Here is a 27,540-nt window from a genome sequence, read left to right as displayed (position 1 = left end):
TGTGTGTGTGTGTGTGTGTGTGTGTTAGAGAAAGGAACTGAATAGAAAATAAAAATGAATGATATAATATGAATATTGGCCTAAATCCTGGGGGCAATTTTGGTGGCAATTTTGGACCAAACTATTATTTTTCCTTACAGGATGACACGCACTTTGGCAGTCCCCGTGTGAGTAAGATCACTGAGGATAGTTATTTGTGTTGGCAACTAGGACTGACAACTCTTTTCCATCTTGATTAAAAGCACACCGTTTGTGGTAGCAGGTATCTGACAGATGTGAGCCGAGTAGAGCCCACTAACTATTATAACGTTACCCCAACAAGTTTGTCACTTAAACTTAAACTGAGAAACGATATCGCTGGTGGCGAGTGTTAAAAGTTACAGCACGACACTTACCTGTGGTGAGAGTGTAGCCAATGAAGAGAAGGAGGACAATGTTAAAAAGTAAACCTGTAGCGTTAACGCTAAAATTAGATTAGCAGTGGCAGGTGATCAACTTCGTCGTTAACGTTAGCTAACTAGCACGATAACGTCAAAGTGTCCGGTGATAAAATAGTGGACACATCCAAGATATAATTAAAACAGACAGGTGCCGAGTGTTTGCTTCGATAAGCCCCTTTTTGTTTTGATTGTGTCTTATTCAGGAAGTTTTTTGCCTGAAAGCTGTAGCAGGGAAGCAGGGGTGGGCGGGGTTGCGAGCTGTCCGGACGGTTTCACAGGAGAGGCTGGTTGTAGTTCTTTCGGTAACTCTCCTTAATGCGCCGTCATTGTGATGGCCGGCAAAACAGACTTCAAATCCCAAAAAAGGTACAGGTGGTGGAACTTAACCGTTGTGACGCTTTCGTTGACAAAGCTACACACAAGCTTTGTATCGCTTTCCACTTCTAGAAAGCACACTATATAATAAGACTCTGTCTTCAGTGGTGTGCAGAAGATATATTTAGAGTTTAAGTAACAGCAAACTCAAACGGGTGTCATGCTTCTTGCGTTCAGCGCGGTCGGCAAGACGTTAACTGTCGTACTGTGGGACAAGAAAGTTATCTAATGTTTATAAACAGCAGTATCAAGAACATTTATTAAATTGTAACAGAGGTTTGAGAATATCTGTTACAAGCTTAGGCTGAATCTCATTTCTCTATCTTAATGTACGTTAATTAACGTAAGTTACTACAGAACTGCGCATTTGCTAAAAAAAAATACATTATGCTAACAGGCTATACCAAGCCTGTTATAAAGCAAGATAATATAGCCTAATAACGCCCTGAATAAAAACATTGGGCTGTACGAATAAGATACATTACACGCGATATGTAAAACACGAGGCCGCCGTGAGCAGGGTCGGAACCATTTATTTGATGAAGGTATATAGTCAATGAATGGTTCGCTTAAGCAAAAACGGAAGCCGGAAGGGGTGATTTATTTCGTTTTACATCGATCATCTTTGGCCGACGTTCATTGGCTCAATAGACGTGGAGGGGGCGGGGTCTGCGGCAAGCATCAAGCTGCGTGCGGCGCTCCATGAGAGCAGCAGAGAGAGACCGCACACATCCATCCATCCATCCACCCTACCTAACAGCGTTTATCGGTAAGAGCCGTTTTAATAACATACAACTGGTTCCGTCACTAAACCTGCACTAATTTATATGAAAGACACGATAGGATAGCAAGCCTTAACTGCTCAGGTTTTGTGAAATAAAAAGAAGAAGAATCGCTAATTTCTTAATTGTTCCATAGAATTATTATTTTTTTTTTTGAAGATGTTATGTGTTAGTGTAATTTTGTGGTAGCCTATTAGTATAAAGGGGTTATGACGCTTGTATCAACATGTGTAGGCTTTAAATAAAGGGGGCGGATGGAGACGCACACTGGAGCCAAACATTTCTCCAAGCCTATTGATTAAAGCCGTACCCGTGTGTCCACTACCCAATGCTATTTCATTTTTGTCGGTGGTCTATAATTGCATTGCTTTCACTGAAAACAAGCCCAGGCGTTGCAGTGTAGTTCTTGTCCTTGACATGCAGGCAAAGGCGCAGTGAGTGAATGTGTGTGAATTAACGAGTCAGATTGTAGTAGCCTCTCAATTTACCCTATCTCCACCCCACATACACGATCACCTACTGTACACATAGGCTACCACTTGTTATTCCTTGATGCAGTTCTCTGTGTGTGTGTGTGTGTGTGTGTGTGTGTGTGTGTGTGTGTGGGTGTGTGTGTGTGTGGTGCTTTTGTTAAAAATGATGTAGTAACAGAACAGGTTGAAAATTCAGCTGGTTGAGAAATCTGAGGGATAGAGAAATAAAATACCTATGTTGTAATCAAAAGGAAAATATTATGATGTATTTATATGTTGAAATAGCATTGCACCTCGTGTTAAATCATAAGAATTTCATAGTGACAGCCTACCATGTGAGGGGAAGAAAACGTGGTCAATAATAAACAATTCAGTGTTGCTCCTTCCAATGCCTCATTCTCTCAGACCACATCTCTCTCTCTCTCTCTCTCTCTTCTCTCCTCTCTCTCTCTCTCTCTCTCTCAAAATAATCCTGAATCCTCATTCATGCACATAGTTCTATCACCTTCATGTTTGAAAAAAAAAGCGTCCCTTTCAGTCATAATTTATTAATCCCTGCATTTAAATCACTGGTTAATCTCTGCTGATGCTGTTTCGTCCCCTATGCCCTTGTGTGGTGTTGTGTGTGTGTGTGTGTGTGTGTGTGTGTGTGTGTGTGTGTGTGTGTGTGTGTGAGGAAATTTGCAAGAAGCGCTGCAGTTGACTATTGATACATCATCTCAGACTCAAATCTAACCAGCTAATTGCTGCAGTATGAAGTGAGGTGGAAAAAAATGAATCTTTCTTTTCTTGAAATACATTTATGCTCATGGTTACTGAATTTTAATATTGAGTCACCACCTGCACACACACTCAGGCAGCAGGTTTGTCTCCCGTATATTCTGCTGCAGCAAAGACACAGGGGAGTAGTTCATACCTGGCCAGATAGGAGGATGAAAGTGGAGAGAAATTCAGGGAGAAAGAGGTCAGGACTTACAGGGAGGACAACAAAAGAATATTTTATTTAAATGATTGACAATGAGTGGTTATTACCGTTACAAAATATTCATGTTGGAAAACCACATTGTATATAAACTTTAAAAAAGTGAACTTCTAAAATATAAAGAACATTATTTGATGAATTCAAGATACTGAGTTACTTTTTAACATTGGAAAAATATTAATTTTGAATTTATTATCTGTCCAACTCACATCAAATCTCTGGCTCACAAGCACACAGACATGCATTCCCACGTGTAACCTGGAATTGATCTGCCGATTGATTGGTGTCACTGTGGACTAGGCCGAGTGGAAAAGTGGGACGATGAGAGACAGAGGAGGACAGTCAAATGGTTGAAGTGATTTGGGAATACCCACATTTTCCCCCTCGCTCAAACTCTATCAAATACCAAATCAATTTGAATTATTCTCCTAATTGTCTCACTTGTCACCATCATTGTTTCCCTCAGTAAATGTCCCCACCTGTTCTCTAACCCTCCACCCTCTGCAGCGAGCAAACAATCCCAGTTTAGTTCGTCAGCGATTCAAACACCGTTATTATCACCCTGCCGTCTTTCTGCTCTCCATCTCAGCCTCTTCCCCTGGCTATCATTTCTTATTCAGTGTCACCTGCCCTGTCTCCCTTGCTTACCTCTTTTACCCCCCCCCACCAAAACACATACACCAACGCACACATTTCCCCCTCAGGACTAGTTGACAGTGACCTTTCCTGTGTCTCCCTGGTCTTCAGTCCATTTGAAAACGACTCCAGTCTTTTCACTTTTACCACTGACCCCAAATAGAGGCCGATCCGATTACAGCTCAAACTTCCTAACTGCGTTCTCACAGCACCGTAGCTGCTAGTGTGTGTGTGTGCGTGTGTGTTTCTGATAGAGAGAAAGAAAAGAGACTGAGTGTGTCTTGGCAGAGGGGAGGGGGGGGGCAGTCAACCATCTTGCCAGGCTATGCAGGGGGCCGTTAGATATCATTGGCTCCGAGTCAAAGCTGGTATCTGCGGGGAAGTCGACTCTATTCAACTTTACTTTTCAGTGCACCCACTGTCTTTATCTATGTGTCTTTATTTGCATCTTTTTTCTCTTATGCAAACGTCCTACACACACTTCTTCCTCATTCTTTTTTAGTTTCTATCTCTGCTCCTCTTTTTTCTTCTTTCTCTCTGTCCATCAAACTGTCTTTATACCTCTTTATTGCTCTCTCTCTCTCTCTCTCTCTCTATCTCTCTCTCTCCCATTGGGTGTCTCTGTTAGCAAGGATTAATAAAGTGGTTTTAACCTCTGTTTGCCCTCTGTGGAGTATACAGGGAGCATCCTGGGACTTCAGGCAGGTTCCATAGCACATTATATCATTTTCTAACAAGAGGCTGAATGAGCTGGTACAGAGCTGAGGATGGGCTGTAATTTTGTCTGCTACTGGTATGGATATAAACTGTAGGGGTAGGATTTGTTTGGTTAATAAGTTGTTTCTTTAAGTTCAATAGGTGATAATAAACTATTGCTACACCTACAGCAAGCACCAGAAATCCCATATGTTATGCCATTGTTGTGGGTGTGTTTGAAAGCAAGACAGACAGGACGGGACTCTGTCCCTACACTATAATTGATACTGTTATAAAAGTAGTGAAGAGAATGCTGCATTCTCAATTAAAGAATTAATAATATTCTATAACACATTTCACACTTGTTATAATTTCCTATGCATGAGGACGTTGATTTAATTCAATTGGCCACTTAAAGCTGTAGTGCGTAGTTTTTGCCGCCCCCACAAGGAATTCTAAGTAATGACAACAAAACAGTCGGCACGTCCACATAATACAAGCCTTCCGTGACCACGCACCGTCCCCACCTCCCCTTCACACAGTTGCTATTAGCCAAGAATGACACAGAGGATTAAAAAAAATGAAGTAAAAAATAAATAAATTAAGCCTTGTTAACGTAACGCAGCAAAATTAAGCTTCACGTTTTACTGTGACACTGGGGAATTTATTGTAACCTCTACAAAATGATGTTGAAGTGGCAGTGAACCTACCCTAAAAGGGTACATTTTTTCTTCAAAACAATTAATAATTATTAGTTACTTATAAATAGATGAAGAATAAAAACTCAAATTGTGATCATTCTTTTGGTTTTTGAGATTCTACAGTAACAAAATTGTGTGCTGTAATGGACTGGCTCATTCATCACAACAACACAGTGGGGTTATCCAGAAAGGTACATCACAACAGAGTTTACCTGAGCATTGAAGATGATTGTGGTGTGAATAGTTGGGCTCAAACACTAACAAAATTGTAATACAGTTAAACTACTAAACCAAACTGTTGCGTTCGCTCTACCAAAATTTGCTACTAGATGAGATTCAGGATCAGCCACTGAGCCATTTAGCTGCTGTTGCTTGGTCCCTACAGTAGGTGCAAATAAGCAGCGAGAGCTGAACAGACAACTCGATTGATGAGTTGTATCCACTTTATTGGGCACAGTAATGGAAGTCCCCAGCCACCACAAGAGTTTAATGCTTCCTTTCTGCTAGACTGCAATGGAGTTAAAGGCTGGACCCAGTGGTGGGCTTTGTTGCAGCCTCGCTGTGTAAATCTTCTGCTCCACATCCACAGGTGAGCATTAGTTCAGAGACGGGTGTCTATTATACTGGGAAAAAGTGAGACCCTCTGAGAAATTTGAGATTAATGCTGTAGGTTTAATCATTGTTAGTGTTCACGAGTCTTGCATTGCACTCAGTTCAAAACCAGAATACTGTAGAAAGCAGCCGCTATGGCGCATCCCAGGAAAACTTGAAACTCATGAATGATAATCAGACTCCATTATCTCTGTACTGCAAAGCCCTTTATAACTTTTACATCTTTATGGGGAAATCATGTCAATTTTTTAACAGAGCATCCATCGCAGAAATTCAAGGTTTTTTAAGGCTATGGACAATCACAGACATTATTCTCTGCAGTTTATTCCCAGAAGGATAGGCCTTCATAAAATGGGATGTTGTTTTCACAGAATTCGTCAAAGCGCCTTTGAGCTTCAGGCAATTTGGAAGTGTACTTAGAGCCTAAGCAAGCCAGTGTGCTGTGATTTCAGCTAAAACAAGAGGTGGGTTAAACAGGGAGAGACTGTTGGGGGACTTCATTGTGATCACGGGAGCTTGCCTAGTTCTTGCAAAATTACTGAGTGCAGTCTATGTGTGTGTGTGTGTGTGTGTGTGTGTGTGTGTGTGTGTGTGTGTGTGTGTGTGTGTGTGTGTGTGTGTGTGTGTGTGTGAGTGTCAGGGAGTGCATTGAGTGACAGAACTGGAGCTGGTGTGAAGAGTTCTTGCAGAGGGGGGTTAGACAGGAAATGTTGAGTAGTGTGTGAAAAAAAGGAAAGAGAGTTTATCTGCCTGTATGGAAGGAGGAAGATATCTATAAAGAGCAAAAATTCTCTCTGTCTGCGTGGCAAAACGTCAATCACTTGCAGTAGCCTTGGTATCCTTGGTCTGTGGAAATATGTATTTCAAAGAGTGTGTGCGTGTGTGTGTAGTGTGTGTGTGTAGTGTGTGTGTGTGTGTGTGTGTGTAGTGCGTGTGCGTGTGCGTGTGCGTGTGAATGAGGATGTCCATGTTTAATAAATTCCCCTAGCCTGCGAAGCATGCCGTCTCAAGGTGTTGGGTTTAAATGGCAGTAAGGATTAACATACGTGCTGTGGATTTGAGTGACGTCACATTTTAATTGTGGAAATGTCAACTGCCGATCTATTCTGTCTGAGAATTAGGATTACACAGAGAGATTAGAGGCTGCTTTTAAAGGCCAGTGAGTTTAATTGCACGGGCAGTAATCAAATTGTCAGGATTAAACTCTTGCAACTTAAACCATGAGAGACATATTCTGTTCTTTTAGTCACAAGAGAACATTTTCTAGCTGGGTGTTGGGTTTCCCCGCTTACGTGGGAGGCATGCTGGGAACCCCACCTGAGTAAATTGGAGACAAAATTGGTCTCGTAGTCATCAATGGCTAAACTAGCAAAGTGTGGGATCCTCTTGCAGACAACGTGCCACAACTCAAAAGGTCAGAATGGTGTCACCATTACAAGTAATAGCCAGCCACCCATGGTGTTATTATCCACTCACACATGCACACTCGCTCGCAGACACACACAGGTGTACACACAATGATGCTCCACACTACTTTCCCTGGCTTAACTGCATGACTGGGTCTTTCCTTACAGAAAGCGGGGCTGTCTGTCTCAGAAAGGTTCAGCTCCCACAGCTCAGAAGGTCAGGAACATTACCTCCATTTACATCTCTGCCAGCCGCCCCCTCCTTTCCCTTAGCCTTTCTCTGGATCGCCCTCACTCTCTCTTCAGTGTCTGACGCACGACATGTAAGAGCAGTTAAACACACGTGACAAACCAGGTTTGTGCCTTTGGGTGTCATTTGAATTTCCGGTAAAAATTGAAAGTCATTGTTATTCATTATTCATCATTATTTAACAAGGCTGTTTCCAAGGCTTTAACCCAAACTTCTGTTCCTGCCTAATGTATATGATCGGATTAAATATGTTATTGTATTTCTTTCAAAGGACTTCATTCAATTTGTCCAACTCTAATTCTCCTTTTGGAGCCAATGAATGGACGCATTGAACAATGAGCTGATGTTATTCTGTATTTTTGTTACTGCCAACAAATCTAATGAAAAGAACGAAAACCATTAAAGCGTAACTCCATCTCTCATTACTTTTTGACTTTCTGAGCAATTTTGTCTCAAGCTCTTAGCCCCAAGCCCATTTCATCCAGCTGAAGATGTAAAATTGTTACAACAGGTCACAAATATATCGTCCCTGTCTGCTGAAAACCTTTAATGTCCAAAAATAAATAAGGTCAATTCAAAAATATTTAATTGAGCCATTAGATTTTTCTTCCCAATATAGAATAGAATAAGATAAGAAGAAGAGACTCAACCTTATCCTTTTAAACATGACTGACCCTATTGTATTTATACATATATAATTTATACATGTATATATTGTGCAAAACTTCACAAGTTATTCACATATTTGGGTACATGAACAATAAAGGTTGTGTGACTCCGTTCCATGTGAAGAAACTCTTCAAACTGAAATGGAATTATATTTGCTGACTCAAGCAAATGCAAATTCAGCTGGCAGTTTGATCAGTATCATGCTTGTCAAAAGCAGTTTGTCAGAAAACTTATAGATGGAGAACAAACCAGATGAGATGAGGACTGTTTGATTAGGACATAAAGTGAAAGTGTCGTGTGGCGATGTGTGTTTTGTAAAGTAAAGAATAAAACCTCAAATCTGATGAACTAGATGCAGTTCCTTGTAAAATTCAGACAGGGCTGGCTGGCACCGCTTTTCAGGATAAGGCTTGAGCAGTAGTCTATATTTTTGTAATTTTTAACAAACCACATGAAAAGACCAAAATCAGTGAAGACAACACTCAATCCCAAGCCCCTCTGTTTAATTTGAAGCTGTTAATCTTTAAAGACAACTCACAAATGTTTAGCTTCATTCTTTTTAAAGGATAATTAATTTCATAAAGAAGCGCTGCAGTTTTAGCAAACATTACTCAAACAGGTAAAAATAAATAGTGCATTTGTTGGGAACTACTTTCAGCTGCAGATTGGTTGCTCTAGTAAGTATTTACAACAGGAGGGGGATATATGTGGGATTGATTCAGAAGAAACTGCAGTGTCCATGTTCATGGCAACATGGGAACCCAGTCAGCCATTGTAACAGCTTGGCTCTTTGATGTATTTTTAATAGATTTTGGACTGCAACGGAGGTCTATGGCAAAGAGGAATAATCTTTGGCTATTTGGACACAGATGATTAACGTAATAATTGGTTTTGGTCTTTTCATGGAACTAGTTGACAAAGAGAAAAAAATAAAAAAAATATCACCAGACTAATTCTTTAATGAATTTGACATGAATGCATCCCCCAAGTTGGACTGGCTTTATTTTGGAGGGAACATTGTTTGTCACATGCCACAGCACAGCAGAGGAAAGGACAGGACACAACAGGATGGGGTTCTAATTCTCTGGCTGCTACTCATTGTTGTTGTGGTTGTTGACACTCAGGTACATTGTGCCCACAGTCACCTTGTGCCCCACACATACAGTAGCAGCCAGCAGATTCCAGCCTTGCTTGGGACTGCCAACTGAATCCTTTATAAAAACGGTGTAATGACAACAGCCCAGCAGAGAGACAAACAACAAAACAAATGTGTTATTTAACACTTCATTGCTGCCTCTTGATATATTTCTCTCTCTCTCTCTCTCTCTCTCTCTCTCTCTCTCTCTCTCTTTCTGCAATATATAATTGACTTTGTCTTTTTTTTGTTTGGGCAGCAGAAAACAATGTTGCCTGGCAACAACAGCACCAGAGATATGGTGCAGTGTGTATATATTGCTTGTCATTTTAAAGGTTCCATTGCATGAAAATTTCACTTTATGAGTTTTTTTAACATTAATATGCGTTCCCCCTGCCTGCCGATTGGCCCCCAGTGGCTAGAAATGGCGATAGGTGTAAACCTAGCCCTGGGTATCCTGCTCTGCCTTTGAGAAAATGAAAGCTCTGGATGGGCTGATCTGGAATATTGCCCCTTGTGACATCATAAGGGACAATGTTACCTCCCCTTTCTCTGCTTTGCCCACAAAGAGAATTTGGCCCACCCATGAGAGAGAGACATCATGGCTTTCAAATGAGCAAAGTGGCAGTTGGTCAAGGCCACCACCCCCAATGGCAAATAAGGAAAGCTCATTATGGGACTGGCTCTAGTGGCTGTAATTCTGCACCAAGGCTGAGTTTTGGGAAAGAGACTTCAGATACAGTATTAGGGGACCACTAAGGTCTATATAAAAGAGACTTCAGATACAGCATTAGGGGACCACTAAGGTCTATATAAAAGAGACTTCAGATACAGCATTAGGGGACCACTTAGGTCTATATAAAAGAGACTTCAGATACAGTATTAGGGGACCACTAAGGTCTATATAAAAGAGACTTCAGATACAGCATTAGGGGACCACTTAGGTCTATATAAAAGAGACTTCAGATACAGCATTAGGGGACCACTAAGGCCTATGTAAAAGAGACTTCAGATACAGTATTAGAGGACCACTAAGGCCTATATAAAAAGCATCCAAAGAGCACCATTTCATAGGACCTTTAAAAGTTATAAAGGGAGTGGTTAAAGGGACTGAAGAAGAAGTAGAAAAGTAGAGCAATGAGAGAGAGGTTGGTGAAGATAGATAATATATGGACCAGAGGGAGATTAAAAAGAAGGCGGAAAGTGGGATGGCATGGAAAGATGAGTGGAGGATGGTGGGGAGGGAGTCCACTTCCTAATCAGTCATTACTTACAGACAGACAGAAACTCATCCATTCACATTTAAAGAATCACACACACACACACACACACACACACACACACACACACACACACACAGCGCGAAGCAGATTTTGAAGGAAAGAAGAAGATTTAACTCAAGATGATAAGAATGGCCATAAGATATGTATGAGCTCATTTAGCAGATGTGCTGTGAACAGTCATACTGACTGCAGTCAGCAGTGCAGTTATAGTTACCACACATTCTTATTGTTTATACACTATCTCACTGCCTCTCATTCTCTCTCCATCTCCTTCTGTCTGTTATTACTGTAACTGCGCGCACCTCGTTTAAACTCTTCATGTTTGTGTTTTCTTCCTTCCACCATTTTATGAGAAACAGAGTCCTCTTTGCATTTATATGTCCACCTCTGCTAACAAGTGGAGTTGTTACATGCTGATTTTTATGAATGCATTTCTCTTTTGTTTTCACAATTTAATTGTTTGACTGACCAATGTTTCCTGTCTTTGTCCTCTGCTCTCCTTTCATCATCCAAAATCCTGTCTCTCTCTACTTTTCTCTCTGTCTCTCTCCCTTCCAAAATCCTCTTGTCCTTCAATTCTTTTTCTCCTTTACACAATAATCTCTACCTTTAACTCTCTCTCCCTCTTCTTCCTGTCTGCAATCCACTTCTCTCTAACTTCACCTGTCTGTCATTTCTGCAATTCTCCTGTCTTCTTTTGGCTCTGTACATCCCCAAATTATTCTCTCTTTTTCATCTTCCCTCCATCAACATCATCTCCTTCCTTCCACACCTTTTTGGCTGTAAATTCCCCATCCATCTCTCCAATCACTCATTTCCTGTTCCTTAAACCCCTGCCCCTCCTTTCCTCCCTCTTTGCCTCATTTACTCATCCTCTCTTTTTTCCCTTTGTCTCTTCTTGATCTTCTTGTCTCCCCTGTCTATCTCTCCCTCTATCCATTATCACATTATATTTCTCATATTTCCATCCATTCTTCTACTCCACACATCCCTCTTCACTCAGCTATCTGGGGTCTGTGCTGCGATGTTGATCTTGGACGTTTTCTCACCGCTCCTCCTCCTCTCCATCCTGTTGCCGCGCTACGGTTGCCGGGTGGCGGAGATTCCAGAGGACACTACATCAGAGTTCTCGGTCAGACTGTACCATCGGCTGCAGGCAGCGGGAGATCAGGATAACATCATTTTCTCCCCGCTGAGCGTGGCTGTGGCCCTGGGCATGGTGGAGCTGGGAGCCAGTGGGGCCTCACTAGAAGAGATACGACAGGCTGTAGGATTCAGCCACCTGCTGCCAGGTAAGAGACACATTCATAAGCACAGATTCAGGGTCAGCAGTGGGCAAAGGAACACTGGTTGGATCCAAATTATAAAAGTGGAAAGTCTTTGGTAGAAGGAAATGCATGTTTGATGTCACATGTTCGATCAAAGGCACTCCACCGATTTTTACACATGAAGTTCAGTTTATTTGTCAGACTTACTCAGGTAGGGAGGGGTCTAATGAAAAATGATATCCAGTTGCTTTATGGATAATGTAGGTCCCATCCAGCAAATTACATTTATTTTTAGGCTGCTTCCCTCAGGAAGAAGGGACAGTGTGATGAGGACAAGGACCTCACGCCATCTCAATAGCTTTTTTTTCCAAGAGCCATTTCCCTCCTGAATAGCTGATTTAGCTTTCACTAAATAAATCAACAATTCTAGTTCTCAATATTTTATTGTGGACTATTTACTTATTGAATTGTTTTAAACATGCTTTATGTAGCTATATGTATTCAGTGTTTGTTTGTTGAGCTTCTGTGTTACTGAGTGATTGATCCTGTGAGTCTGCTGATGCCTTTGGCAAATAAAATGATTCTGATCCAGCTTTTTTTTTAGCTTGACTCATAGTAGGGATCAAAGGTCATAATATCTCCCCCCCAACTCTGAGGAAGTGAAATATTACAATCACCAGGGTAACCCCTTAATATAACATAATTATATGAATTAATCTTAACCACAAGCCTCATGCACACAAACTTCCTCAGAGTTGGGGGGAGATATTATGACCTTTGATCCCTACTCTGAGTCAAGCTAAAAATTTGCCAAATGCATCAGAAGCCAGTAATCATTTAATTTTAAAAGATGTAGGAATTCATTTTCATCATTTTCCAAGGTAAATACATTTGCTGCACATTCAAAAATGTATAGTCATTTTAATGAATATGAGTTCCCTTCACCCTGAAAACAGAAAGCTAAATGACAAGAGAAAGGTGCTTTGCATTTGAATAAATATGTAGTAAGACAACACCTGAATAAAATGATAAATGCATGCTAAATTACATTAAGATTAAAATTCCCGCTGTGACCGAAGTACTGCAAGTTTAAATGGTTCAATTGTACACAATCTGTGCCTCTTTGTGAATGTGAGCATCACATGAATTAAAAAATGTGAATTAAATATTTGTTAATGGTATAGTTAGGTTCTGATATAAAAAGGGTACGTATGTGCTTCATTTTTCCTTTCTTTGTATTTTATATGCATAACATTTGAAGTTTCTATTGCATTACTATTGTTTAACAAAAACACCATATGGATATTTTCCAAAGCACTGTACTCTGCATGCACACCTACAGTATGAATGTGTGTGTCTCCCTCTGTTCTCCAGGCGTGGAATTCTCTTTGCTCCAGAACTTGACAGCAGCGCTGTCGGACGATGACACCCACTATGTTATCCGATTTGCCAACAGCCTCTTCCTGCAGGAAGGCGTCACCTTCAACCTTGAGTTTCTGCATCTGATGAGGAAGTACTTCCGGGCTGACGTGGAAACAGTAGACTTCAGCGAATCAGCAGCCGTGGCCGAGCAGATCAACAGCTGGGTGGAAAATCATACTGAGAGTGAGTTGGAGACAGAGGGATGAAGAAAGGGAAATATACAGATGAAAGGAGGACAATATGAATACATATTTACATCTACAATCCCAGCATACTGTAAAGTGACATGGAGTTACATCATTGTTTGTTTGATCACATCATCGTGGACAAAACAGAATTTAGTGTTAGTAACATTTCCAACCCTCAGTTGCACTAATCTCTATCCTTATCCTTGACTTCAAAAGCTGCGTCACAGCAGGCGCTGTCCTTAGGCTAATGAAAACTAATATAGAGCCTAACAACCTGTACACATCACTTCCCCCAGGTAAGATCCGTGAGCTGCTATCAGCCGAGGACTTTAGCAGCGTGACCCGCCTGACCCTTGTGAACGCTGTCTACTTCAGAGGCTCCTGGAAAAACCAGTTCAGGCCAGAAAACACCAGGACCTTCTCCTTCAGCAGAGACGACGGCTCTGAAGTCCAGACACTCATGATGTACCAGCAGGGAGACTTCTACTATGGTAGGGATGGGCTGTGTGTGTGTGTGTGTGTGTGTGTGTGTGTGTGTGTGTGTGCGTGTGTGTATGTGTGTGTGTGTGTGCGTGCGTCTTTACAATTGTACTTCTGGCTCTTTTCTGGAGCCCTTCAATTTCAGCTCATATTTCCTGAGGTTATTTAAAATGTTAATCTTACATCTGAAATATTCATTTTTGGAGTGTTATTCCCAGGAAAGGCTTTTCTTCTCAGTGAGCTCTGCGGTTCAAATCTTCTTCACTTGCACAAAGTTGTCTGGTACGTCTTTTGGATTTAGTAGGCCTAGTTTTTTTTTTTTTATGTTAAAACCTGTTAACGTCATACCATTATGTTAAGTCATGTTGTACTATCAGGCTATTTTACTCTGACAGAAGTTTGGAAAAAAAACGCTGTTTTTTCAGCCCCCCCCCATGCTATAGAGGCATTTTAAATGTTTATTAAAATACTGTTTTTCAATTGAGAAATTAGAAAGTAGTAAAGTCACTGTGAATTTCCAGATCTCTCTGAAAAGACCTTTCACCTCTCTCCAATTTAATATTTCGTCATTAATGCTTTACAAACACACGCTGCAACACGCTGTTTCAATGAAAGAAAAAAATCCTTTCAAAAAGATAAACGACTAAACAAGGCTGCAACTAACTGAATAATTGTTTATTCTATAAAAAAGCAGAAAGTCCTCATATTTTTAAAAGCTAGAATATTTGCAAATGTTGGGCTAAACCTTATTTAAATGATTAATTGACTATTTAAAGTGGTGTCGATTAATTTTTATGCAGTTTTTTCCTGCTTTTTAACGTCCAATACTGGTAAATGTGAAGTAGCCTAAAGCCTACCGTGTACACTTACAGTCATAATCTGGCTACTTTGAGTTGGGAGCACTACTATATGAGTCAGATATCGGTGTATGTGATGTTTTGCCAGAACTGTGAGGTGTAAGACTGTGTGTACCAAAGTCCTGCACTTTGGCTATAATGCTGTTACATCTGAATGATTCCAGTCGGTCTTTTCTGCATCTAAGATGGTTACATCGGATTCTTACTGCACTGCTGCTAAAGTTGCAGTCACGTTTGAGATATTTTGGTGCAGTCTGTATGTGTGTAGTGAGATTACACACTTGCTTACACCTACTTTTGCAGGATGCACACATACTCATCCTCAGGACCAAGGAAATCACACGCACACGCACACGCACACACACACACACACACACACACACACACACACACACACACGCAGAACAGGGACAGGTCCTTGGGGAGAAGCCTGTGTTTGCATTCTCCAAAAGAAGCACAATCATGTTGGTTAAGTCAAATGTTGTAAGGCCACACCCTGCTCTCTGCTGCAACGTTGCCTCACTCTGCATCAGCAGCCGCTACACAGAATGCCACATGTAAGGTAATGAAGGAGGATAAGTCTTTTTTTTGTAATTTTCCCTTTTAAGTGGCTTCAAAAGTCCGGCAGTGTTAATTGCTCTATAATCTCCATCTCACACTGCAAATACCTAAGTAAGTGAGATAATCTTATTTTTAGATTTAAAATCTAGTTGGACTTGTTTTGCATATAAAAGGATTATCTCATCCTGACTCTCACTTAATTCAAGTAAATGTTTGTTGGCTTGTCTTGATTAATGTATTGATTTCTATATGTGGGTTTTGTTTTAATTAGCTACAAGGGATAAGTCTGATCCACCTCAAGACTATGAAGATAACACTTTCTCATCCTCGGTAGTATATCTGTGAGAAGATATCCGCTCTTACAGAGGTCCTTGTGTGTAATCCGATGTGCATTTTTCCCTAGATCCCAGAGTGGTGTACTGGGTTTCATTTCCTGCCTGAAGGCAGTCGAGTGTCTGTTTGCGTAAAAAGGCATTGCACTAAAATTCAACAAAAATGCATCATTTTCTGCTGAACTACAGTGTGAATGTAATCAATTGTCCAAACTGAAACTTTTAAAGTGAAGTGTCACTGTTTTTTTCCTGTATTTAGTGCATCAGGGTAATGACCACACACACTGTGATCAACACAGTCGATCAGTGTGCTTTGTCTGTGTTCCTCCTCAGAAAAGTTCCCAAACCCATTCCAGGAGGCAACAATACATGTGTGTGTGCATGGCTCCACTTATCTTTTTGCCTATATATATTTCAATACAATTGCCTATGTTTCCTCCCCACCAGGCGAGTTCAGCGATGGCTCACAGGAAGCTGGCGGTGTGTACCAGGTGTTGGAGATGCCCTATGAGGGCGAGGACATGTCCATGTTGATTGTTCTGCCTCGGCAAGAGGTGCCACTGGCTTCCCTGGAGCCCATCATCAAAGCACCACTGCTGGAGGAGTGGGCTAATAATGTCAAACGACAAAAGGTGGAAGTCTACCTACCTAGGTGAGTAATGAGGCACACACACATACACACTCACATGCTGCTATACAATATCTTCTGTTTTTGACACTATTGGGCTTCGGATGTTTTGTGTACCCAGTTTACCTCAACATGCCTTGGTCAGTTGTGCAGTGATTACCTACATTACAATGACATGTTGTTGTGGATGATACTTCCATTTCCCAGAATCCAATACCCATGGAGAATGTCCCTGCTGTACTTGCTGTATTTGGTTTAGTCAGTGGAAAGAGCCATAACAACAGTGATTCATTTTTGTCGTTCATTAAATTGCATCCTTTATTTGAAAACTTTTTTAATGTTAATGTAAAATGGAAGTTCTTGAAAGAGATTTTTCATTTTAAGGGTAACACAAATATTTAAGATAAGTAATTGTGACAGGCTATTAATCTCACATGCACCTGCACTGCAAATACATGAAGACGACATCATGTAATTGACATTGGGCTAGCTACTGTATACTGTATGTAGGAATGTTAATATGTAAATTACCACCAGAGTGATGGACCCTGCACTGTTTAGGTTTAAAGTGGAGCAGAAGATCGACCTGAGGAGCACTCTGCATGAGCTAGGAATAAAGAACATTTTCACCAACGATGCTGATCTCTCAGCCATGACAGGTAACACTCATCTGTATGGAAAACCACACACAGGGCAAAACCCTATGTAACACATAGATTATTGTATAAAACACATAGTTGTAGACACAAATGGTAAGAGAAATAAACTCCTGAAAGCGTTCAGCATGAGAAGTTGATTCAATATTTTTGCTTCTTGACTGCAGTGAAGTTGCCTCCGGTACTTTCTCAGGTAACCAAGGTAACTGGCACCGAGTGGGCAGGTCAGAGTTGTCACATCATTTGGTAAAAATAGATCCAGAGAGAGAGACAGATGTATACATAGAGGAAGAGAACTAGAGAGACATAAATATGTATTGTATATAAGCAAAGGTAAAAACAATAGAGGTAAGTGAAGATAAAATATATGTAGCCTCACTTTCTCTAGCCCTAGAGAACAACTGGATCGAACAAAAATACATCTACTGTATATAAACAAAAACAATTAAAAGATCCCAAAACACTTAAGGTGCTTTATGCTGAACAGCTTGTTCTTACTGGTCAGGTAGCGCTACTGTACTATTATATTGTGAAACACAATTTGCAGGCTGTACTGAACCACCTCACCATGTATTTATAGGACATGGTCTATTCTGGCAGGTAGTATAGTAGGTACTATAAATAAGATAGACTGTTTTAAAATGCTTTTTTGTAATAATTAACTCATTAGGATTTTTATGTCTGTGCAGACAGCACTTTTTTTTCAAATGGGTCTGCATGATGTGACCCCATGCTCTGGTTTATATGTTACAAGGCAAGGCTAAGCTTACCTGGGCTCGTAGGACAAAGGAACACAGCTACTAAAGGCTAACTTAGCTCACAACATTCGTGGAATTGGTCTCCTCTCCCTGCGCGATGCATTTAACATGAAAATTAGACCTGTGCTAGGCTGGATGGGTGTATAATGCCCTTCATAAGAGGGGTTGTGCTGTGTTGAACTGACTCACCCAGTCACTGTTTCGTGCTCCGGAGCTGCGCCTGCTTACTTTGGTGACCACGCCGTCTTGAGCGACCTCCGCTCCAGGTCTGCCTTTCAGCATCCCTCTCTGTGTTGTAGATTATAAAAGGTGTATTTACAAAAATTTGTGTTGTGGAAAACAAGAAAACGTCTCTTCAATCAAACACGCTTTTTGGCTTCCAGAATCGATTCCTTAATCCATCTCCATACACATGCAATGGCTGGGTTAAATCAGATAACAACACCACACTGCCCTATGTGACATGTCCGTCTGGCCATGTCCATCAGCTGACCATGCTTACTTCTCAAAAGACACTAGATTGATATCATAACTATGTTGATTTTGACTAATGTGTGGGTACGTTCTGTAACAGCCTGAGGTTTAAAGGTTTGCTGATGCACAGACAGAGAGAGTGTCCTCCTATAATTGGACTTAACATCACACCCTCGTCACATCTCACACTGACTGATAGGTTGTCTACAGACAAAGTGATGAGCTGTGTGCTTTTGTGTGTGTGTGTGTGTGACAGATGGTAAGGACCTGTACATTGGGAAGGCGGTGCAGAAGGCTTACCTGGAGGTGACTGAAGAGGGGGCAGAAGGAGCCGTTGGGTCAGGTAGACTTCATCTTTTATCCTTGATCAGAATCTCCTTGATAATTAACATTACCACATACGTAACGCTTTCATGGGTCTTTACATTAACTTCAGGTTCACTAGACGCTGCCCACCTCTGTCAAGAAATAACTGTGATGTTTTTTCTCCCTTTCTCTCTCTCTCTCTCTCTCTCTCTCTCTCTCTCTCTCTCTCTCTCTCTAGGAATGATCGCACTGACCAGGATCTAGTGCGTACCACAAGGTCATGGCTGATACACCCTTCTTCTTTGTCATTAGAAACCGGAGGACAGGGTGTGTGTGTGTGTGTGGGTTGGTGGTGTTGTGTGTGTGTGTGTGTGTGTGTGTGTGTGTGTTGTGTGGGGGTTTGGTGTGTGTGTGGTGCGCGCATTTGTAATGTGCTTCTGATATTCTGTACATGTGTGTTTTGACTGACTTCCTTTCTTCCCCAGGGTCCATCCTCTTCATGGGCAGGTATGACCCCTGAAGTCATCGAGCAACGACCATGACTTTGACTCCATGTAACCACGGTGTGAGGTCCCGCAATCTCAGCTGTCATCGGATCCTGACGTCATAAACACTACCTATTCTCTATTGCCATCTTCAGCTGTGTTTTATACTCTTAAAAGAAATATATACAAACTGAATATTATACAATATATTATATATTGAAATATGACATACAACATATAGCGTGATTGTGTTTTGATACTGAAAGCTTTAATCTCTTGGATACAGACATGCAGAAAGAGGAAAGTGTACATATCTGTTACAGGATGGTTTGTAAATGAGAAAGGAAAACACATGATATGTCATCCATGCACAACCCTTTTAAGTTCAGCAGCTTTGTCCTCACTTGTGCCCACACACACACACGATGCACAAAAATAGTTTTCTCTCTACTTCTAAAAGAAATAGCTACTCTTTCTTACTACAATTACAGTGTGTGCACACTATAAGGTTCACACTTTAATTATATCCCTGTACATTTATCATTGTGTGTATACACAATTATATACCCTGTATTTATTGCAGAATAAATGTGCAAACATTTTGTCCCTATATAATGAATCTTAGTAATGCATCTGTTCCAGACAGTTTCTAGTCTTTTTTTTTTTTTTTTACAGTGTAGGCAATGGCTAAACTGCTGATAACTAATATGCCTTATCAAATCTGAGTGGTTGATTAAGCCCCAGCTGGGCATTTCACAGGTGAGCAGAGGGGACTGTGTAACTAAGGTGGGGTTGCTTATATATATAGATATAATATATAATTAATATATATATATATATATATATATATATATATATATATGCTGGAGCATGCAGGCGCACTGAAAAGATCTGCTGCACCGTTTTGGATGTGCATACAGGGAGAAACAGTAACACCAGCTGTGTTCAGTCTTTTACTCAATAAATACATGAATGTGTTCCCATTAATGTGTCCTTCTCTGTGCATCGATGTTGTATTTTTAAGGATACTACAGATCATACGGGCCATCCACAGCATTTACTGTAGGGTTCCATCAATCTGAATGCTAACAGCTAATATATCTTTTCAAGATTTGGTGGGATTGAAAAACGTGCAATGCTTCAGGAGTGAAACCTGTTTAGAAAAAGTCTATTACATATGCGGTGACTGAATATATAATGGACTTTATATAATTCCCCAAGGTTGGCTGATACGATCGAATAACCAACCTTAGGGCAGAAGTTGGCTGTTCAACCGTAACTCAGCTTCCCAGGGAAACCAATGTCCTGCCAAGGCATCTTGGAGTAGTTTCAGGCCTGTGGCATCACCTAGCTACCACACCCACACACACACACAGGGAAACAGATTATATCGCTAGGGCAGGAAAGGACATAATGTGACCAAGGAAGAATGAGACCTGCATGTTGAATTGGATAGATGCCACTTCATAAGGAAGACTGTATATAAGAAAACAAGAGTTAATAAGTTCATAATACACCCAACCTTTTAATTAATGAAATATAACTATCATGTCTGTGCTTTCAGAATCATCATGTTTAAAAGTAATCTCATAAAGGAAACAAGTATTAACTAAACCCCTCATATCCACACATCCCCACATCACACCCAACATATGGCACTGGCACAGCGATAGTAATATATTAGGGAAAAAATCTTCATAATTACATCCCCAACAGATGTTCCCTGCCATTATAAGTGTTTGTGCTGTGTGACAAAGAAAAACACAAAAAGATGCTTTGATGTGACAGCCGCCATCCCTACAGTGTCTTCAGTCAATGTTTTTGGAGCACCAATTATCTATGACATGTCACACAAAATGAAACAGATCGTAAAAGAACAAAACAAGTGATATACATTAAAGGTTACTACTGCAAATTATAACTCAGCCTTCAAAAAACCAGCAAAGGCAAAAGCTCTGCTCAACACAAGTTAGTACAACGTCAGAAGGACTCATTTCCACAGTCCCCTGCAGAACCAGGGATTTAATTTACCTCTATGAAATATCTAATAGCTTTTTCATCTGTTCAGTGCGCACGGTGTGTTTGAGTGCTGCAATATCTTAAACACAACAAGCTGCATTGTTAGGGAACGGCAGCCCATGTGTGTGGGAAGTTATGATCTAAATTACTTTCACCAGCTGGCATGAAGGCTGTGCCTTATGTCTTCATTGTGTGCCACTGAAAAATTTAATCAAACTTATCTGTCCTCCTCTCCAAGACAACATCCAAAAAGTACCATAGAGGCATTACCTCTTGTTTAAAACTTACCATAAAGTGTATGAAGTAGTTTGGTAAATACTTTTTACCTCTCTGCTTTTAGCTTACTTAAATAAAATTGGAGTTCGGACTTACGTGTGGAGCATGTAGTTTTAATAGTTAATAGTTTTTAATAGTTTTGTGGTTATTAGCCTACTTGATAAGGATTTGCATATTTTCCCAACGCTGATCTCCTAATTTCCACATTCATTCTCTAAAAGTCAGTGTAGCTTGCCATGGCCACGAGGAGGCTGAAGTCCTGTCAATCTTTTCATTTATTGTAAATTTTATGTTTTTCTGCATGCATTCTCCATGAAAAATGGAAACTTTACTGTACTAAGGCTCATTTAATAACTTTCATGTTCATACCTAAATTATATATGTATATATATATATATATATTAATAGTCTATGATCCAAGTTTACTAACTCACGAACTTATTCAGACCAAAGCAAAAGAGCTACAGGTGTGAAAACGCCCCTAGGGGCTCAAGCCCCCTAAATATCATCTCAGCCCCCCTTAAAATTATATAATATTAAAAAGAAATGTTTTTGTTTTGCTTTCAATCAGTTTTAGTGCTTCAAGTCGGAGTTTGCGAACTAGTCTGTTAGTGACTGAGGATAAACAATTACAGGTTCAAAGGGCTTGAAACAGGTTTAATATCCCGTGTGTCTGTCGCCGATGCCATGCACCTGTAACCCAGTCAAGGAAAGGGTTAAACGAATCCTAGTGTTGGCCAATCAGAGGTGGCCTTTGGTTGCGTCACTAATCTGTCAGAAGGAGAGCAGGAGACGGTTGTGAAGTTTAACATTGGCAGTACCCTGACAAGAAATTGGTAATTTCATAAAGCAGATTACGACCCAAATTGAAACATAAGTAACTAAAGCTGCTGGATGTTAGAACATTGTGTCCAATTGGTCGTAATGACTGTGACTTATAAAGTGTCAGGTTTAGTTCCATCAGTGTTAATACTAGTGTTAAAGAACGTTAGTTGACGTTGATGTTCGGTAGCTAGCTCAGAGATGATCAGATAATGAAATAACTTTATTTTTTAAATTAGTGTTACAATGTAGGCCTACTATCCATGTCATATTCTCGTTAGGGGCTGAGCCCCCCTAAAGGTCTGATCCTAGAATCAACCCTGGTAACTGTCACAGATCATTTGGAAGGAGAATTATTTTCACTAGTCTACAGAGGCTGAGTTGTGCACGTACAGATGTTCTACATCTAAGTGTGCACGTGCCCGGCGACTGTTTCTCGTCTGCCTGGTCTGCCTCTCTTGAGTGATACACTCGAACACTGTTGCCAGGCAACCAGCAGCTCAGCGATCGGTCTCACCTGCAGCTGCGGGCCCACAGCGGTGTTAGTCCCCCGAGCCAGAGCACACAGGACGGTAACCCTTCTCCCGGTGAATACCAGCTAACTAACCGCGGGCTCCATGGGTAACGGCTACAGTTTTACAGGGCTAAACCGAGCCGTTCACAATGTGTTAATAAAGAAGGCCAGGAGAATTTATCACAAGACGATTGGGACATGTCAGAAAGGTAAGACACGGATATTGTGCTGTTTGCCAGTTTTATTATTATCAGGCCAGTTTTGGGCTACTTATACATTACTGCCTTAAAGTTACACCCTCCAAAATTGTAAGGTTTTCTATATTTAAAATTAGGCTAGATAATTATTTATGCCATGTAGTGGCAACGGTGGCATAGCTTATCATTACTGTACTAGCACTATCGATTATAGAGCACCAGTGTCCAGCTATCGCCCGCATACAGCGACTATTATAACATAATGGCACCTGCTCAGGTGTCCGCTGCTGCCATGGCAACGGGTCCTAATCTGCATTGTCAGGCCCAGTTCACCGTAACTCTAACCACTCGGCCGGTGGTCAGGGTTTCAGCACACACCAGGGCTTACGTTACAAAAAGACAGCCGCCCAAAGATGGGATGTCATGGATGGCCCCCCCATCTTTCATTTCTTTCTATTCAAGTAGTGATAATAATAATAATAATAATAATAATAATAATAATAATAATAATAATAATAATAATAATAATAAAAGGCTTAAAATAAATAAATGTTGCTGCTATTATCACACCATCATGTTTATATCATGTTCATCTCTCCTCACACTCCTCTCTCTCACTCTCTCTCTCTCTCTCTCTCTCAGTTCTTCAGGTGTGAACACTCTCAGTGGCATTTCCCAATCCCACTCATCCCAGTACTCGACTCGGGATTACACGCAGACCTCTCTCCGTAGACCAGAGTCCTGATTCTGGACTGTATCTACACCTGTGAGGGACATCACACACACACACACACACACACACAACACACACACACACACACACACACACACACACACACACACACACACACACACACACACACACACACACAATAAGGTGGTAACTGTTTATTGCTGCTGCTGTCTTTAAGGCATTTGTGCGCATTACTGTAGCTTTTATTCTTCCATCTTCTTGCTCTCCTGTGTATTCAACCTTTCATCTACCAACCCTTCCTTTCTAGCCTTCCTCCCTCACCTTTTTCTCCCTCTTTGAACTGAACCTTATTCTCAGTCTGTTCTCCACACTCTCTATTTCACCCTCAGGCTACTGGCCTCTTGCCTAGATTGCTAGATTGCTATGCAGAATAATGTTTCATCTTCTTGACCATTTAAATGAAGACAGAGGAAAAAAAGCTTCTTACCTCATCCTCCATGCTGAGTTCCTTACCTGTGGTAAAAAAAACAAAAGTATTGTACACATGATAAAATCCTAAAGCAAAATGGCATTTCAGAATTGTATTGCAAAGTAGAAAATAGATGAAAATGGTACTGATTTGGGGTTATTTGTCTTGCTCATTATGTCTGCTTCTGTTTTAGAACTGAACCTGTGCATCTAGTGGTCAGGTGTTAAATAAATGATAAAGAATTGAGTTGGTTTACCAGGTGGCAATGACATTATACACATTTTAAATAATATTTCATGTTTTTGTTTTGTTTTTTTAAGGTGCTTTTTATACAGTAGACTGAATCATCTGCATTTTCAATTTCAGTTCTAATTATTTTGAGGATTTCATCTGTATATTTGACTGTGATGTGACTAACGACATTTCCAAATTATGGATTGAAGAAAGTGCATCAGTCTCTTAAGTTTGTGTTTTATTCTATGCTTTTCAAAACTGAGCTGCTGACCATGAGTGTCCAGTCACTGAGGAGTTGTGGTTAGTGAGGAGCGCTGATAAAGTGGAGCTGGGTCATTCCTCTGTCTAGAGTAACAGAGAAAGGTGTAAAATTACAGTAAGGGTGAACAAGATGAGTGTAAGGGGGTTGAAAAGGTCATGTCCGGAGAAGAGTTTAGTTTAGTACTTCATCCCACTGGAGTGAAAAGGACAGTGACCATGCATGTTACATTAGCAATTTTATCTCTGAAAAATGTCTCTAAAATGTGAATTTTGAAGTTAGAATTGCTGGAACAAAAGATAATATATAAATGTTTAACATGACAACCACCAAATAGATTGTCTTTCTCATATAGAGTAGTAATATTAAATGGAATGGTTGATCTGCTGTTTGATTGATGTGATACCTCAAATACTGCAGTTGGCAGAAAGATGTGCATTAGCCAAAATGTACCGATGTATAAAATTGAGAGAGAAGGGATGGAATGGAGGGAAACTGGTTGCCAATCGGAAGGATTATGAGTCATAATTGAACATTTTCACCTTGTTAACACCTATCGCAGTACCGTTCATCCTGCTCTCTTCTTCCTTTTTTGTCAGCTTCCTTCAAGTCGGTTCCGATTTGTGTCGTGGAATCGCCTGGAGCAGTGTGATGTCACGGGTGACCAGCTGACCTGCCCCAGGGTCAGAGAAGGTCTGGATCCCTCTGAGAAATTTACCACAATGACCTATGCACTTTGATATTCAAAAATATACATAGATTAAATTAAACACAAGTAAAAAGAACTGTAATATAAGAACTTTCTGTGATATAAAAGAAGGGAGTACAGTTTTCTTAGTCACTTCATAATTTTTGAGGGAGAAAAAAAGAAACGGGATCTTACAACCAGCCATGGAAAAGTGGGATTTAGGGTTATGCTGGAGTGACCTGCATTACTTAAAGCTGACTGTGAAATTAACTTCTACACAGACCCCTACCTACATTTAAATTGAACACTCCAAAAAAACACATCATACATACTGTGACAAATAATCCAAATCAATAACTGTTATAGCTGCAATCAGGATTAGAAATCATTTTTTCACTTCATGGATGATAATGATGTTTTATGACAATTTCATCATAAAAGGGCCATCAGAAGAGCTGTTACAAAGAGAGAGGGATGACATTTGTTTGGAGAGAGGGAGGAGAAGGAGAGAGGAGGAAGGACAAAGATGGGAAGATAGACTGCAAGAGAATTGGGAAAACTGTCTGGTAAGTTAGCAAGGTATTGTGTGTGTGTGTGTGTGTATGTGTGTGTATACTATATGCCGTACAGGAGAAGACTAGAGAAGGAGCAAAAAAGGAGAGATACAGGGACATTTTAATGACTCAGAAACACAATGAACGCTAATCCAAAAGCAAACCACAAAGAGGAAGAGTAGTGAGGTGCAGAAACAGGTAATCAGTCAAAACAGGCAAACTAAGATGCTGTGGTCAGGCAGGCACAGGCTGGAAAACTAGGGCAAATGCAAACCAAACGATTTGGCAGGCAATGGGTAAAAATGGGCCGGCGTATATACGGCTAGTTTAATTAGGGAAATGGAAAGCAGATGGGTAGATGGGAGGTGAAGGTCAAGTGATGAAAAAGGCAGGAAAGGGGTTACTGCAGGGCAAGAGGGAGTGGCTGGATCTGGAAGGACAGGGAGAGTTATACTCACTATATGGCAGAGTAAACAGAGCGAGCCACATAATGAATGGAAGGAGCTGGCTAGAGTTGTGACAGAGACAGAGAGATAAAGACCCTCATTATTTCACCACCTGTCTCGTCTCAGGAGTTAAATCTGTCCTACCAAGACTTGGGGGACCCCTTCCAGCAAGAGAATTTCCTTCGGATCCTCCGCCGGTTATTCCGCGTGGAGAAACTACAACTGGTTGACAATTCCCTCACCAACCTGAGCTCTGTACGTCTGCCAAGGTGTGAACCACGCTACCCAGACTGCACCACAATGCCCTCACCTGAGAACAATCTACAGTTTTTGATTATCTTGTTAAACACCTCTATATCACTGCTGTGGTCAGATGTGTTCCCACTGACAAGGCAGCTTATCTAGTAGTACGTCTGTGTTGTCCTGAGTGGCTTCTATTTCTTTGCCACATGGCATAATTATGTTTTCTTTTGCAATTGTATAGTCTTTACTGACTCATGTAAACATGGAGATTTTCAAACTGTTAAGGCCGATATACTATGGCTGATATTCAGATAAGGTATTAAATCTATTTCCTCATGTGGTGTTTCTTTTATTGTTGACCCCTGTGTATGCCTGTCTCTTCAGAAAGCGGTACCATAACCATAATCTTATAGTATTGTTTCATTTTGATATGCTACAGAAAATATAATTTTTCTTCTTTTAATGCCTCCTTTATCGAAAATGATGTCATTTTAAATATCAATAACCACTAAAATAAAGCAAAGCCCCGTTTGTGTTTCCTTTGGGCAGGTGCAAAATGCTAAATCTGCACCGCAACCACCTGGTGTGTCTACGTCAGCTGCCAAAGCTCCCAGCAGTGGAGCACCTTTGTCTGTCTGAGAACGCCATTGGCTCCCTGGGGGGACTGAGAGCTCTAGGGAACAGCCCCCTTTGCTCCCTCAACCTAACCCGCAACCCAGTGACCTTCACTCAGGACTATCGAGCACGGTGAGGAGACAAAGTCGGTTAAGGGAGAGAGTACATCAAAGCAAGGGACAGAGACAGTAAAAGGAGAAGAGAAAGTGTTTGTAAAACAGTCCATGTCCTTTCTTTTATTCTGGTTTTGTCTCCGTGCAGTGTTTTCCTCTGTTTGCCAAAGCTAGAGATCCTGGATGGAATCCCCAAGCTGCCAGAAGACTCTCAGCCCACCACACCACTGTTCTCCGAAACTACCAGGATGTGTAACATTTTATGACGATTCTCTCAATGCATGGATGTGTATGGAATCAGTTCTCCCAATCCTATAACACTTGACACAATGACATTCAGCAAAGCACTCTTCAGCAAACTTTGAGGTTGCACTAATGGTTTCATAGAGCTGTTCAAATTATTTACACAAAACGTGTCTCGACAGTTGCCGAAAAACACTGACAATGCCATCACAGGAAATGTAATAGTAATCAGCTACAAGGCCATGCAAAATATTTTTTTATATTGAGTACAACTTATATACACTGTGTGTGTGTATATA

General features: G+C 40.8%; 3 protein-coding genes across 5 annotated transcripts in view; 2 read left to right on the top strand and 1 right to left on the bottom strand.

Annotated features, from left to right (window-relative positions):
• The window catches only part of pdcd10a (programmed cell death 10a), a 17,095-nt gene extending 16,106 nt beyond the window's left edge, over positions 1 to 989 (bottom strand). For 2 of the 3 annotated variants that reach the window (XM_032511668.1, XM_032511677.1), the window contains exon 1: positions 396 to 989. The gene's annotated coding sequence lies outside the window, so the exon portion shown is untranslated. The remainder of the gene's footprint in view (positions 1 to 395) is intronic. The other variant, XM_032511662.1, reaches the window with a different exon arrangement.
• Positions 990 to 1,502: 513 nt separating this feature from the next.
• On the top strand, positions 1,503 to 19,467 carry serpini1 (serpin peptidase inhibitor, clade I (neuroserpin), member 1). Its single transcript, XM_032511615.1, has 9 exons — positions 1,503 to 1,584; positions 11,421 to 11,732; positions 13,083 to 13,313; positions 13,615 to 13,809; positions 15,996 to 16,200; positions 16,738 to 16,835; positions 18,321 to 18,407; positions 18,609 to 18,697; positions 18,857 to 19,467. The coding sequence occupies exons 1-8, from the start codon at positions 1,518 to 1,520 to the stop codon at positions 18,632 to 18,634; spliced, it is 1,221 nt and encodes a 406-aa protein (XP_032367506.1). The 5' UTR covers positions 1,503 to 1,517; the 3' UTR covers positions 18,635 to 18,697; positions 18,857 to 19,467.
• A 3,478-nt stretch (positions 19,468 to 22,945) lies between these two features.
• Positions 22,946 to 27,525, top strand: LOC116681535 (uncharacterized). Its single transcript, XM_032509641.1, has 6 exons — positions 22,946 to 23,017; positions 24,939 to 25,032; positions 25,469 to 25,593; positions 26,154 to 26,296; positions 26,820 to 27,017; positions 27,147 to 27,525. Exons 1-6 carry the CDS (start codon positions 22,946 to 22,948, stop codon positions 27,262 to 27,264), a joined length of 750 nt encoding a protein of 249 aa, XP_032365532.1. The 3' UTR covers positions 27,265 to 27,525.
• Positions 27,526 to 27,540: the final 15 nt, after the last annotated feature.

The sequence above is a fragment of the Etheostoma spectabile genome, chromosome 3, assembly GCF_008692095.1.
Source record: "Etheostoma spectabile isolate EspeVRDwgs_2016 chromosome 3, UIUC_Espe_1.0, whole genome shotgun sequence".
NCBI classification, from domain to species: domain Eukaryota; kingdom Metazoa; phylum Chordata; class Actinopteri; order Perciformes; family Percidae; genus Etheostoma; species Etheostoma spectabile.
Note: the sequence above shows the minus strand (reverse complement) of the source record. Positions and strands in the feature narration are given on the sequence as shown.